The following is a 14,597-nucleotide window of genomic DNA, read 5'->3' as shown; positions in this document are numbered from 1 at the left end:
TCTTTCCTTTTGTTGGAGCCTCCCAGTTGCCTCATTGATCCTCAAAGAGGTTAGTGATTTGGAATACTTGGTGTTTCCTTGCCAAGCAGTCTGCTGCCTTTTTATATATCCAGACAAAGGTGTTTGGGTGTATATGGTGGGCATATTGGATTCCTAACATAATTAAAGTAAACAGAAATAGTATTGAGTACAGTCATAAGTACAGTACACAAATCAGAAAAAAATCTAATTTAAAACGTGTACATATACAGTTGATTAAACCACCATTTAGTGGTAATGTGGCAGTCATATTGCCCACGAACAAAATTTGCCCACGAAGGACCGCCGCGCCACCTTCCTGTTCAAGTGAGCACAGCACTGTCACGGTTCAGACAGACGACAAGAGGACCACAATTGCGTCACACCAGAAAGTTTATTTAAACTTAAGGGGAAAGGGATGTAGGGAGTGAGTGAAGGCTCCAGGGGTTATCCCGTCCGATGTGCTGGGTCTGTGCCTCCCCCCAGTGGCAGCGATGCGTCCGATGACGCCGGTGGTTGGTGGTCCAGAAGTCCTGGGGGGGGGAGGAAACACAGACACAACGGGGCGGAATGAAACCAGGCAGCAGTACAGTTCAAGGGAAATCCAAAAGACGTAGTAGCAAGGCAAAAGGCTGGTCAGAGTTACCGGGATTGAAGAGTAGTCAGGAGTCGTAATGGCAGAAGCAGGTCTGGATCTCCTGAGGCAGAAGAGTATCCAAAAACCAGGCAGGTCCGGGGGTCACAAAACCAGGGTGAGCCAGAAGCGCGAGCAAACAGGTTCCGGGTGTGAGCTTTGCAGACGATCTGACACCGGAGAGCTGAAAGACAGGGCCTAAAATACTGGGAGAGGTTAGTGGGTAATGCAGCGCAGCTGGCAGAGTAATTAGAGCCGAGCAGAGCAGGGACAGGTGGAGCTAGTTAGGCTGAGTAGAGAGAGAGAGGTGAGCAGAGTGGAAACAAATTAAGGTGGTAACCCGGTGGAGTGAGAGGGCTCATGACAGAACCCCCCAAGGGACGGCCCCAGAAGTCCCAAGAGCAACACCACGCCGGGCGGGAGGAGGGGAGCCGGAGGAGGGCTAGAACTCCTCCGAACGGTCCGAGTGAACGTCCTCATCCTCGGAGGAAGCCGGAGGGCCGTGGTCGGGAGATGGGACAGGTCCCGAGACAGGATCAGGCACAGGACAGGAAGCCGAGCGGGCAGGACGGTTAGGGACCCCTCTGAGGCGGCCCCTACGGATTGCAGGTTGATCAGGATGCCGTTGGTGGAAAGCGGTGATGAGAGTCCTATCCACAATCCGACTAGCTGGCACCCAGGTCCTTTCCTCAGGTCCATAGCCCTCCCAGTCAATGAGGTACTGGAGACCCCTACCCCTCCGTCTGGACCGAAGCAGGCGGCGGACGGTGTAAACCAGACCACCATCGACGAGCCGTGGAGGAGGAGGACAAGGCGCAGCAGGGACCAGCGGACTCCTGGGCACAGGCAGGGGCTGCAGCAATCCGGCTGGGGGCTGGCAGGACGACTTGTGTTGGTTGCAGATGGGGCAGGCTTGGACGAATTCCCGTACATCCTTCCTCAGAGAGGGCCACCAGAACCTCTGGGCGAGCAGGTTGTAAGTGCGGGTGGAGCCAGGGTGACAAGCTAGGCGGGAGTCATGTCCCCACTGAACGACCTGGGACCTCAGGTCTTCGGGGACAAAAAGGCGGTCAGCTGGGCAAGTGCTGGGACCTGGCTGGTTACGGAGAGCCTCCAGCACCTGTTCCTCAACAGCCCAGGTCAGAGCTGCAACGATGCAGGGACTTGGCAGAATCGACACAGGGTCCTTGGAGGGGTCAGGAGCGGAGTTAGTAGGTACTGGCCGAGGGGGTAGTGCGGCGGCAAGCAGGCAGGTTCGGTGGCAGTCCTCTCCCCACTCCCTGATCACCCCGGTCACCCAGTCGAGCTGAGGGTTGTGCCGGCGGAGCCATGGGTAACCCAGGATGAGGGGTTGGCCTGGAGAGGGGAGCAGGTGAAACTGGATAGTTTCTTGATGGTTTCCGGACAGACCCATCGAGACCGGGGCCGTGACATGAGTGACCGATCCGAGTAAGTGTCCGTCCAGTGCCCGGGCAGGAATAGGAGGTGTCAAACGGAGGTTCTCCAGTCCCAGTTGGCGTGCCAGCTTGATGTCCATTATGTTGGCTTCGGCGCCAGAATCCACCAGAGCAGCCAGGGTGTGAGTTGAGTCAGAGAGGCGGAGGTGAACTTGCAGCAGGGGTTTGCGGTCGGAAGACTGGATGGTCATTGAACTCAACCGGACTCCCCCTATGCCCGGTGAGCTTCGGCCCTTTAAAGGGCAGGTTAACACACGATGTCCATCACCTCCACAATAGAGGCAGAGGTTTGAGGTGAAGCGTCGCTGGCGCTCTGCAGGAGTGAGAGAGGCTCGCCCAATCTCCATAGGCTCAGACTGATCAAGCTGACCTGGGTGAGTGGCCGTAGATGACAGGAGCCCAGTCGGATCTCTCCGAATGCCGGTAGTAGGTGGACCTTGGCGCCCCCTCTCACGACGACGGGTCTGTATCCCTCTGTCGATCCTGACAGTCAGTGCGATGGCTTCATCAAGAGTGGAAGGCAGTTCATGGGAGACCAACTCGTCCTTGATATAGTCAGCCAAACTATGGAAGAACGCGTCCACCAACGATGGTGTGTTCCAAGAACTTCGTCTAGCCAGGGTTCGGAAGTCGATGGAATGGTCTGCGACTGTACGTCTGCCTTGTCGAATACTGAACAGTTCACGAGACGCCTCTGCGGTTGGTGAATCCAGGTCAAACACCTTCAGCATCTCCTCAGCAAACAGGTCGAAGGTTGCACATGCGGGGGTTTGACGTTCGAACTCTGCTGTTCCCCAGAGTCGAGCTCGGCCCGTCAGGTGAGTGATGGCATACCCAACTCTAGCCCCCTCCGTGGCGAAGGTCCTTGGCTGCAAGGAGAACTGAAGTCGGCAGCTAGTCAGGAATGGCCGGACCTGGGTTGAATCGCCGTTGAACCGCTCGGGGTTTCCAATCTTGGGTTCCGGAGCAGCGGCTGCAATGACCGGGGCAGGTAACTCGGGGGCAGGGGCTGGTGGGCAGACTGGCTGGGGTCAGGTTGGTGAGGAGTTGAATGATCATGGCGAGTTGTTGTTGCTGCTGCTGGGACTGCTGCTGGTGCTGCTGGAACTGCTGATGCTGTTGGTGGCCGACCTGAAGCAGAGAGGAGATGACGCCGCTCATGCGGCCTAGCTCTCTCTCAATGTGTTCCAGGCGTAGCATGGCGGTGGGTTGCTCAGGCTCTTCGGTTTCCATGTCGGGGGAAGTGTGCGCTGAGTCCATGATGGTCAGATCGTACTGTCACGGTTCAGACAGACGACAAGAGGACCACAATTGCGTCACACCAGAAAGTTTATTTAAACTTAAGGGGAAAGGGATGTAGGGAGTGAGTGAAGGCTCCAGGGGTTATCCCGTCCGATGTGCTGGGTCTGTGCCTCCCCCCAGTGGCAGCGATGCGTCCGATGACGCCGGTGGTTGGTGGTCCAGAAGTCCTGGGGGGGGGAGGAAACACAGACACAACGGGGCGGAATGAAACCAGGCAGCAGTACAGTTCAAGGGAAATCCAAAAGACGTAGTAGCAAGGCAAAAGGCTGGTCAGAGTTACCGGGATTGAAGAGTAGTCAGGAGTCGTAATGGCAGAAGCAGGTCTGGATCTCCTGAGGCAGAAGAGTATCCAAAAACCAGGCAGGTCCGGGGTCACAAAACCAGGGTGAGCCAGAAGCGCGAGCAAACAGGTTCCGGGTGTGAGCTTTGCAGACGATCTGACACCGGAGAGCTGAAAGACAGGGCCTAAAATACTGGGAGAGGTTAGTGGGTAATGCAGCGCAGCTGGCAGAGTAATTAGAGCCGAGCAGAGCAGGGACAGGTGGAGCTAGTTAGGCTGAGTAGAGAGAGAGAGGTGAGCAGAGTGGAAACAAATTAAGGTGGTAACCCGGTGGAGTGAGAGGGCTCATGACACAGCACAACACGGTGAGTCCAAAAATGTATTGTATGCTGCTGCATAAATGATGTAATATGCCAGGGAGACATGTATACTGTAGCTAAGATAGTAATACTAAGTGTATGTTGTGTAGTAAGCTGTTAGTAGCCCATGTGCCTCACCCTAATAATTTGGTCTATTTACCCCCCTTAATTTCGCCTACTGTTCTGACTTGGTGGTGCACATGTAGCCTTTAACCTGTTTTAGAGAAATGTAATCATCAAATATTGTAAGAGCTTTCATTGTCTGCTTATATGCCCGCTTTATTTATCCTACAGTTCTGACTTGGTGTACAGGGAGAACTGTAAGAACGGCCCATGTTCTGAATTCTGTCGCTGTACATTTCAAAAGTGCTAAACAAAGAGTCATATTGACTAGGTCCGTCCTGGCTCGCTCATTAATGTCTTAATCGAAATTACGGATTGCCTCTTATCCGCTTGTCCTCCCCTTATGCCATAGTTTGTACATCTCAATTGTCATTAGAAACCACATTTGTTTAAGCAAGTCAGCCATATCAGTCATGCTTTTTTTAAAGGAAGTAAATGAGGCTGAATGAACTGTTTCGCTGCCAGACAAGTCTCCGCTGATAGCCAGGTGTAGCAGTGGTAAAATGTTGGGACTGCTGTTGGGCCAACTTTATGTAGGCCCTAACAGTTTGTGGGCACCGTTTGTCACCATTCTAGTGCAATTAATGTATTGTTTAGTGTTGTGTTGTGTAGTGGCTTTGCTGGCATGCATCCCACTTCTGTTGTTTTGTTTGCCCAACCAAGATTTACATGCTCAAATCGCCACTGGTTGTGCTTTGTTATACCTAGGGTAGGGGCATCTCAAAAACTAAAACCCTGTTTGAGGATTGGCCACTAGCCTAGCACGCTGGAATCCAACCAGATGAGGTTTGAGGAAGTGAAAAGGAAATTGAGCTGTCCATTGCAGAGGCTTAGCCGTAGACCAATGAGCACGACTTCCGTGCTCCATAACCCCGTACGTACAGCGCAATCTATGTTCAGGGGACGTGAAACAAACATTTCGGGAGGGGATTTCCACGCAAAGCACTTCCTTTATTTGTTTTGCTTTCGATCTGGACACTGAAATAGGCTAATAGTTTTCATTTTGGTATACAAAATCACAAACTACACGGGGATAACTTTGCGACTGGCAAGAGTTGAATAGAACACTTTATCGCAGGTAACGTTTCCGCATGTTCTTTTTGCTGAAGAGTTATGTATCCATAGACTCATGAAGCGACATTGTAAACCCTAATCGAAAGTAATAGAATGTTGATCCGATCATGGGCAACCGTCAATCCGACATGGAATGAAGTTTATTTTCACTTTTGGGTTGACATTTCAGCCAGCTTTCTGGTTAACTTGAACTTGCACAGCTGTCAGTTTTGGCCACAGCGTGACTAGGCGAGACGGATGAAATGTATATTTGTTGCCAACTGTGGCGTATAACTCACCAGAATGTCGATAAAAACAATTGAAGTAACCATTTACAGGTAGTTATCTTTTACATTGTGTATGTTATTATCAGGCTCAGAAAGAAATTGGAAGTATAATGGAATTGGAACAAGCTTGGTCCTGGTAAATTACACTTCTACTAGGCTACAACTGCAGGGTTAACTAAATGAGTTCGTTATTTTATTGGCTTAATTTTTTTTTACAGAATATGTATGAAAAACCCAATATGCATATATTCAAGTAACATTCTCATATCCTGTTACAGTTTATTGGTTTAGGAGTTTGTTACATTTTGTTGGAGTGGACCTTGATCACTAACCTGATTCCTCTACATGCAGCAATAACTAGGGATCATGGTCATCACAAGCCTAATGTGCACCTTTAACCTATTTTCAAGATTCATTAACACCTTATTACACATCAACAGAGTACAGTTTGACATGTGATATAACACATTTGAACCTATTCTTGTGTGTTGTTGTGGCTCCTCTGTAATAGATGTGGTCTGGCACTGGGTTCTGCTGTGTAGTAAGCAAATGAGCTCAGATGTTGCTGATAAGCTCAGGGAGTTGTCAACCCCCAAATGGGCCTATTGGTCTCAGATGTTTTCTGATCTGTTGCTGTCTTCAGGAAGCGAAGGGAAGGGTTCATTCATTCAATTCACAGTTTATCTCCTCCTCCTTGCTCTGTGTCTGCAGGCCACCATGCCCGTGGAGAGGATGCGAATGCGGCCATGGTTGGAGGAACAGATAAACTCTTGCCTAATTCCTGGGCTGAAATGGGTTAATAGAGTAAGTGAAATGTATCTTTATTGAGACACTGAGTTTGCCTCAGTATGGAAGTTCACCACATTCTAAGTTTATACTGTACCTGGTTTTCAAGCTTTGCTGAAGCAACAATTGTTACCAAACCCACCAACATAACCCCTCCATCATATAGGAACACAAACGGGCATGTAAACAGCATGTTACTATATTCTTTGTCAACTTTTTTGAGTAGCACTTTATAATAACTCCATGTGGTCCTCTGTAGCTCAGCTGGTAGAGCACGGCGCTTGTAACGCCAAGGTAGTGGGTTCGATCCCCGGGACCACCCATACACAAAAAATAAATAATGTATGCACGCATGACTGTAAGTCGCTTTGCATAAAAGCGTCTGCTAAATGGCATATGATTTATTATTATGTAATAAACCATTTATAATGAATTAGTAAATAGTTTATTCATCATTTATTAATCATTACTCCATTCATAAGATGTTTAATATACTTTAGGTCCTTATAAACCATTGACTAATCATTAGTTATTTCCATCTAAAGTGTGGGCTATTTCTACTTTATAAATGTGGACATGTCAATAGTAGGCATTCCAGTAGTACCTGATCTTCCTTAAGGTCTCAAAATAGCCTAGAACCTATCAATGGTAAAATAATAAGCACACAACACAGGATGTTAAAATAAATATATCAAACATTTTATTAACAAAAACTATTGTGAAGCAACTGTTGCAAGGACTTAAGGAAGAGTTGTAATGTAAATGTTTTGCTAATGTTGTCAACCTCGCAAACGCAAACTAATTATAAAACAGGGAGCTCTAGCCTACATACAACAGCTAGCCAGAACGGACAGTTTTTCTTCAGTGGATTTTTATTCCTTCATTACTACTGATATGTGATTGAGGTAGAAATTATTTGCAGGTAGAAATGTTGCATATACAGTGCATTCGGAAAGTATACAGACCCTTCACTTTTTCCACATTTTGTTATGTTACAGCCTTATTCTAAAATTGATTAAATAAATACAAATCCTCATCAATCTACACACAATACCCCATAATGACAAACCCTATGAAACTCGAAATTGAGCTCAGGTGCATCCTGTTTCCATTGATCATCCTTGATGTTTCTACAACTTGATTGGAGTCCACCTGTGGTAAATTAAATTGATTGGACATGATTTGGAAAGGCACACACCTATCTATATAAGGTCCCACAGTTGTCAGAGCAAAAATCAAGCCATGAGGTCGAAGGAATTGTTCGTAGAGCTCCGAGAAAGGATTGTGTCAAGGCTCCAGAGTTCCTCTTTGGAGATGGGAGAACCTTCCAGAAGAACAACCATCTCTGCAGCACTCCACCAACCAGACGGAAGCCACTCTTCAGTAAAAGGCACATGACAACCTGCTTGGAGTTTGCCAAAAGGCACCTAAAGGACTGTCAGACCATGAGAAACAAGATTCTCTGGTCTGATGAAACCAAGATTGAACTCTTTGGCCTGACAGAGCTTGAGAGGATCTGCAGAGAAGAATGGGAGAAACTCCCTAAATACAGGTGTGCCAAGCTTGTAGCGTCATACCCAAGAAGACTCAAGGCTGATATTTAAGTTATATATTTAAATTTTTTGCAAACATTTCTAAAAACCTGTTTATGCTTTGTCATTATGGGGTATTGTGTGTTGATTGATGAGGGAAAAAAACAATTTTATCAATTTTATAATAAGGCTGTAATGTAACAAAATGTGGAAAAAGTGAAGGGGTCTGAATTCTTTCTGAATGCACTGTATAACCTTGAAATGCTTCCAGTGCTTCAGTCTTTTAAAAACAGACTATTTTCACATATTACTTTATTTGGCAGCACCTTTACCGGGCCTTTAAAGGAAGTAACTCTTTAAACATAATGGGATAGTTCAGCGAAATAATGTATTCAGATATTTGTTTCCTTACCTTGTAAGCAGTCTATGGACTCATCTTAATCTCTTGTGGAATGCGTAGGATAACAAGCAGCAGTTATTCAAGTGTTTGGGTTTTGGTCACTGATTTATTTGGACGTGGGGCGATTAATCACGCAGCTGACCAAATTACGCAAGATGTGTGTAATGTGTTAGCCAAGTCATAAATGTCTGAATCGTTGTTGTAATGAACCTGCAGGAGAAGAGGATCTTCCAGATTCCATGGATGCATGCTGCAAGACATGGCTGGGATTTGGAAAAAGATGCTCCTTTATTCAAGAACTGGGCCATCCATACAGGTACAGTTATGATAAGAAATGGCCAACAATACACAGTATGTTACATTACCAATGCCACTGTTATGTGTTAGGATCAGTGTTATGACTCAAGTTTATGCAGCAGTATGGCCTTCCCCTAATAAGTATTTTTTTCTATTCAGGAAAATACCAACTAGGGATCGACAAACCAGACCCGAAAACATGGAAGGCCAATTTCCGCTGTGCAATGAACTCTCTGCCTGATATTGAGGAGGTGAAAGACAAGAGCATCAAGAAGGGAACCAACGCTTTCAGAGTATACAAGATGCTGTCTGCGTCAGAGCGCCAGACCAAGAAAGGCAAGTGGTTATCTCTCTAGCTCTGAAAGAACAATGATTGAATTAGAAATGGCAGAGACCGAATTACAGATCAGCTTCCAGAGAGGATAACACTTATGGCTTTACGATGTAGCCACTAGCCAGTTTTTCATTCAAGTTAATTTCATGTATAATATGGGCTGTAAGCACGGTTTCATATGTTATTAACACTTGATAACGTAGTGAATTGATGCACATTTGTTAATGTTGTCGATATTATCCTATCACTGGGCTCCCGAGTGGCGCAGTGGTCTAAGGCACTGCATCTCAGTGCTTGAGGCGTCACTACAGACCCCCCTGGTTCGATTCCAGGCTGTATCACAACCGGCCGTGATTGGGAGTCCCATAGGGCAGCGCACAATTGGTACAGCGTCGTCCGGGTTTGGCCGGTTTAGGTCGTCATTGTAAATAAGAATTTGTTCTTAACTGACTTGCCTAGTTAAATAAAGGTACAATTAAATACATAAATAAAATATTAGCAATCAACAGTTTGATTATCTAGTTGTTCTTCTCGCTGAGGCGGTTCCATATGCTTGAAATTGACACACTGAAATATATTAATTTGTGTGCACCTTTTTAAAAGTGGAATGTCATGTTGATGTGTTTTCTAGGAAAGAAAATGAGTGAACAAGAGGGAAAGAACAAGGTAATAACTATTGTGTGTTGACACAGAAGACCTCAGTGCATAACTATTCAATTGCACATTCAAACCATTCTTTTAAATTGATAATTTTACTTAGCAAATGTAAAATCGTATTCGCAAGCATGACAGACCTCCAGTGAGGATGGAAAGAGATGCCCACACCTCTCTGCCTCTGTCACCCCAGCAGCAAGTGGAGCCCACATCCTCATCCATGGAGAGCATGAATGGGTTTGTTGAAGACCATGAAGGGCCGGTGGTGAAGGTGGAGGTGAAGGAGGAAGTGAAAGAGGAGTACATTACAGACTGCACAGGTAAGAGCTTTGGCATTAGTGTTTGTGTCCACCTGTAATCAATTGAATTGATGTTGTGCGGTAGACGATTAAGAGAGCACAACAGGAGTAGTGACAAGGAATGTTATTATGAACTTGTATAATAGTTACTCATTTACTAATGTCTTATGCTTATAACTGTGAGTAAATTGCTTAGGCTTTCCACAGGAGGACACATTTATAACCAGGGATTATCTTGCGCTTCCTCAGAATATCTTCATCTGGGCAGCCGCAGCCCTGGTGACGACCAGCTGATCATTGATGACCTACCATATGTGTGTCAGACCATCGAGGTGACCACGGAGAATGAGGAGCAGTCGGTCAGCTCCAGCCAAACGTACCCACTCCAGATCTCCCCTGTGTCCTCGTATGGAGGTCAGTCCACACCCCCTAAATCCTCCCACTCCATCCCAACCCATGCCTTAACACAACAGACAGGGTTGCTTGGAACTCACATCAGTACCCATCATAGGTGTTAATAATGGTAGAATTCCTGTAGTTCAGAGCAGCGATTAACAATATTTTAAAGAGATGTGAATGATTAGAATGTCACTACAATCACATTGTAATTCTAACGTACGCCAGGTGAATAAATTGATTGGTGCCACTATATTTTCGAACACCATGGTATGCCTGCGACTTGCAAGGCACACTATCACCTCCATTTGAAATGCCAAGTAAAATTGAAACCTTTGAACCTTTATTCAGTCTAGATAGTATAGTACTGTGGTGTATTGTTTAATGTCTATGAGGGTTTATGGCTTCCCTGTTGCTCAAGGCCAGGCCAGGCCAGGCCAGTGCTCGTTATCATAAGCTCAAGGCCAGGCCAGTGCTCGTTATCATAAACATGGATACATCACCACTGTCATTCAACCTGCTCATGATATTACTGTAGAATAAGTTAATATGTTGCTTGGGAGTAGCATTAACACAGAAAGTTTAACTCAGAATATGAGCTTGGATTTATGCATATATATACAGTTTTTTTCTGTATGTGTATGCTTAAATTGATACTGTATATGGTTCAGTTGATATTGATCCGCCTGATGTGTAAAGTTACATATAGTATGATATAACTACTCTATTACTGCATGTTTAGTATTTGGTGAAGCATACAATATGATCTCTACAATGATTATGTATAGAAGTTCGCTAGAGTTCATCACTGATGGTAGCAGATAAGCCTATTGTCATTTAACATTTTAAAACTCTGGCATTCTTTCATATGCCCATCCTTCTCCAACCTGTTAGTCTGGAAATCCCTGAGTTATGGGTTTTCATGGTTGTTCTTTCTGTTCTGCTTTACAGAGAGTGACACAGACAGTGTGCACAGTGAAGAGGACTGTAAGGAGGTAAGGACAAAAAAATGGCCTCCTAACCATTATGTTAGCCTAATAATCATTCAAGACAGCTAGATTATTTTGTAAGATTGGAAAGGTAGTAAAAAGCATGAGCTGACACACAGAAGACACAGAAGCCTTTGATTTTGAGCCTGTGTGCCTTTATGGAGTGCTTGCAGCACAGAGTGATAGCTTTGTTTTATGGTGCCATTGTAGCTGGTCTGTTCTCTAAGCCAAGGGAAGGGCACTTAGCTAGCAGAATTAGCTTATTCCAATAGGGCTGAGTGGCATGACTGGGCCTGCCTGGGTACACAGACACATACTGTACAGACAGCTGAATCATTAACCCTGCCCTATCAAAAGATAAACAAACCTTCACTTTTGAGTTCATTACATTAGCCAGTTCTACTGCTTTACAGTAGTAAGAGTATTGTAACTGTAGCATGGTGGTACTGTCCCTTTTACTTCTACCACTAGCCCAGCCCATATTGTCAGTTCCTGTTCTTGAGCGCTCTGACGTAAAGAAAGACAAAAAACAGAAGGCAGCTCTCTGGTGAATACCGGATTCACTTTTGTCCCTGGCTAATGATTAAACCAAATGTAATGTCTTGAATTGTCCTCAAAACAAGCCCAATCACAAATCAAGGCACATACAGTTACAGAATTCAACAGAATGTCATTCTTTATTTCTCAACTGTTGTTGCGTTTTGAATTGTAGTGTTCTCTTGTTTGAATACATAATTACATGCCCATTAGAGAAACAGAGGAAACTGTTATAATACCAAGCTATTTTCTTTGCCCTAGAAAGCCCTGGCTGTCAGCTACTTTCAAAATGCGGACATTGCTTTTGAGGTGGCCTCAAGATGGCTATTGTGGTACTTGTAGAATATCTTGCATACATTGAGCTGGAAGAGGAAATGTGATGCTGCACACACACACGTGTGTGTGTGTGTGTGTGTCCATGGGTGAAGAGGGGGGAGATGAGGTTCCTTAGTATAGATTAATCATGCAGAGCTCAACAGCAGGAAGAGCAGTTTACAAGCATGTTAGAAAGTATTAAGACCAAGTTCTACAGTGCTTATAAATATGACAATATTTACATGTGCTTGTCAATGTGTTCAGGTTACAGTAATAGATTTTAATTGGTAAATATGCCACATGTTTTGCAAAACTTGCTATAGGTAGATTTCCATCCAATTGGTGACCGATTTTCATGCGAATATTTTAAAATCCACAAAAGAAAATGTGCACACAAAATGTAATTTTTCTCTTAAGTTTTCATGTACTGAATGAAAATCTAAAGTTCAATGTGTTTCATTCGCATTTTCAACTTTACCGATAGTTTTGTCACAAAAAGTGTTGTGTTAAATAGCAAATGTACCTACTCTGGCCTTGGCACATGAGCTCTAACCAACAGCTCACAGATACAGTGCGGGTAGGCTAGTCGACATGATGAGATTATTATGGATAAGAGCGAGAATATTTGTATTTGTCAAACGGCAGTCAAGCATCGATCAACATGTCACCAGAATAAGACCTTCGATATTTATTGGAAAGGCACATCAAATTCATAGCGTGCAATTTCAACACGCTGTGAAGTTCATCATAACATCATTAGCCTCCCGAGTGGCGCAGTGGTCTAAGGCACTGCATCGCAGTGCTAGCTGTACCACTAGAGATCCTGGTTCGAATCCAGGCTCTGTCGTAGCCAGCCGCGACCGGGAGACCCATGGGGCGGCGCACAATTGGCCCAGCGTCGTCCAGGTTAGGGGAGGGAATGGCCGGCAGGGATGTAGCTCAGTTGGTAGAGCATGGCGTTTACAACGCCAGGGTTGTGGGTTCGATTCCCACGGGGGGCCAGTATGATTTTTTTTTATTTTTTATTATGCACTCACTAACTGTAAGTCGCTCTGGATAAGAGCGTCTGCTAAATGACTAAAAATGTTTAAAAAATAACTTAGGTCTACTTCATCATAACTTAGGTCTACTTCATCTGTAGTCTAATAAACTGCATGGTTTCCCGAGTCGTAGTGGGAGGACCACACACCATATCATTGCGTGACTCCAAGTTTGCTTCAATATGATGGTTATTATGTCAGTATTTGCGCATAAAGGTGTTTCCACCGCCATTTCTCGCATAATACATTTTACCGACACAATAAGATCCCACCATGTCGAATGAACAGATTATCTCTCAGCATTTATAAAATTGTATCGAAACTTCCTGTTTCCATCACAGCTGTTGTGATTTTTTTTTTATATGGTATGACTTTACTCGCATGAAAACTGTGGATGGAAACGTGGTTAGTGTCAATGAAATTCCCTCTTCTAATGCTGTCAATGGTTTATGAAGATTCCACAAACAGACTACTATACATGTTAAGAAATATGCTAGTAGCCAAATCTATATTCAGATATATCCTGAAATAAGTGTTTGAATGGTTATGGCTGAATTAAACCGACCTTCACTGTGACTTGCAGCATCTTCATGGTGGGCTGTGGGGATCAAGTTTAGCTTCCTCTGTGCTGAGAGTGCCCTCGTGCTCACTACCCAGCATGGCCACCTTTGTCACTTCTGGAAAGGTAACCACCTTCAAAGTGACCAGCACCAGGGACCCCATGCCCCTCATCAGCTACAGCAACAGCCCCTGGAAAAGGGACATTCCAGCAGCCCAGCACCCTCCCTCAGAGCAGGCTTCCTCCAGCCAGGCCTCTGCTGCAGAGACCCGAGCCAGCGTTATCATGAAGACCTCAGACATCTCTAAGTCCTCTGTCAAGACCTGCTGAAGCCCTGGCAGTGCAGTGACTCAAGATATGGGCCAGTCAGTGGCAGGCTTGGCGTGGCAAAGCATTGATCACTGCTGGCCTTCTTGTTCGACCAGAGTGCCTACTCATAGGAATGACTGGGACATACAGTACAGTATAGGTGTACGGGGCTCTGTGAGCTGTAGAATATGGATCGATGCCCAAACTGAACCTCCCAAGATCTCAGGGAGGGAATGAATCTACAAACTGTGAAAATATTTGTTGGGCATCTCTCCCACTCTTCGTCCACTGTTAATGGTGGTAGACTGAGTTAATCCTGAGTGGCGCAGTGGTCTAAGGCACTGCATCGCAGTGCTAACTGTGCCACTAGAGATCCTGGTTCGAATCCAGGCTCTGTCACAGCCGGCCGCGACCGGGAGACTCATGGGCGGCGCACAATTGGCCCAGCGTCGTCCAGGGTAGGGGAGGGAATGGCCGGCAGGGATGTAGCTCAGTTGATAGAGCATGGCGTTTGCAACGCCAGGGTTGTGGGTTCGATTCCCACGGGGGGCCAGTATAAAAAAAATAGATATGTAAGTCGCTCTGGATAAGAGCGTCTGCTAAATGACTAAAATGTAAATGTTAATAATGTACGTAC

General features: G+C 45.6%; 1 protein-coding gene across 3 annotated transcripts; it reads left to right on the top strand.

Annotated features, from left to right (window-relative positions):
* Window positions 1–5,038: 5,038 nt before the first annotated feature.
* On the top strand, window positions 5,039–14,348 carry LOC121545057 (interferon regulatory factor 2-like). 3 transcript variants are annotated; one of them, XM_041855434.2, is made up of 9 exons: window positions 5,039–5,251; window positions 6,225–6,317; window positions 8,448–8,547; window positions 8,688–8,864; window positions 9,494–9,528; window positions 9,713–9,836; window positions 10,065–10,229; window positions 11,163–11,206; window positions 13,676–14,348. In XM_041855434.2, the coding sequence occupies exons 2-9, from the start codon at window positions 6,231–6,233 to the stop codon at window positions 13,979–13,981; spliced, it is 1,038 nt and encodes a 345-aa protein (XP_041711368.1). In that variant the 5' UTR covers window positions 5,039–5,251; window positions 6,225–6,230; the 3' UTR covers window positions 13,982–14,348. The 3 variants fall into 3 exon arrangements, with proteins under 3 accessions (XP_041711368.1, XP_041711354.1, XP_041711360.1); XM_041855420.2 differs by having other exon boundaries at window positions 5,040–5,251; window positions 9,710–9,836; XM_041855426.2 differs by lacking the exon at window positions 5,039–5,251 and adding an exon at window positions 5,318–5,564 and having other exon boundaries at window positions 9,710–9,836.
* Window positions 14,349–14,597: the final 249 nt, after the last annotated feature.

This window comes from Coregonus clupeaformis, chromosome 3, assembly GCF_020615455.1.
Source record: "Coregonus clupeaformis isolate EN_2021a chromosome 3, ASM2061545v1, whole genome shotgun sequence".
Taxonomy (NCBI): Eukaryota; Metazoa; Chordata; class Actinopteri; order Salmoniformes; family Salmonidae; genus Coregonus; species Coregonus clupeaformis.
This window is presented reverse-complemented; position numbering and strand designations above follow the sequence as displayed.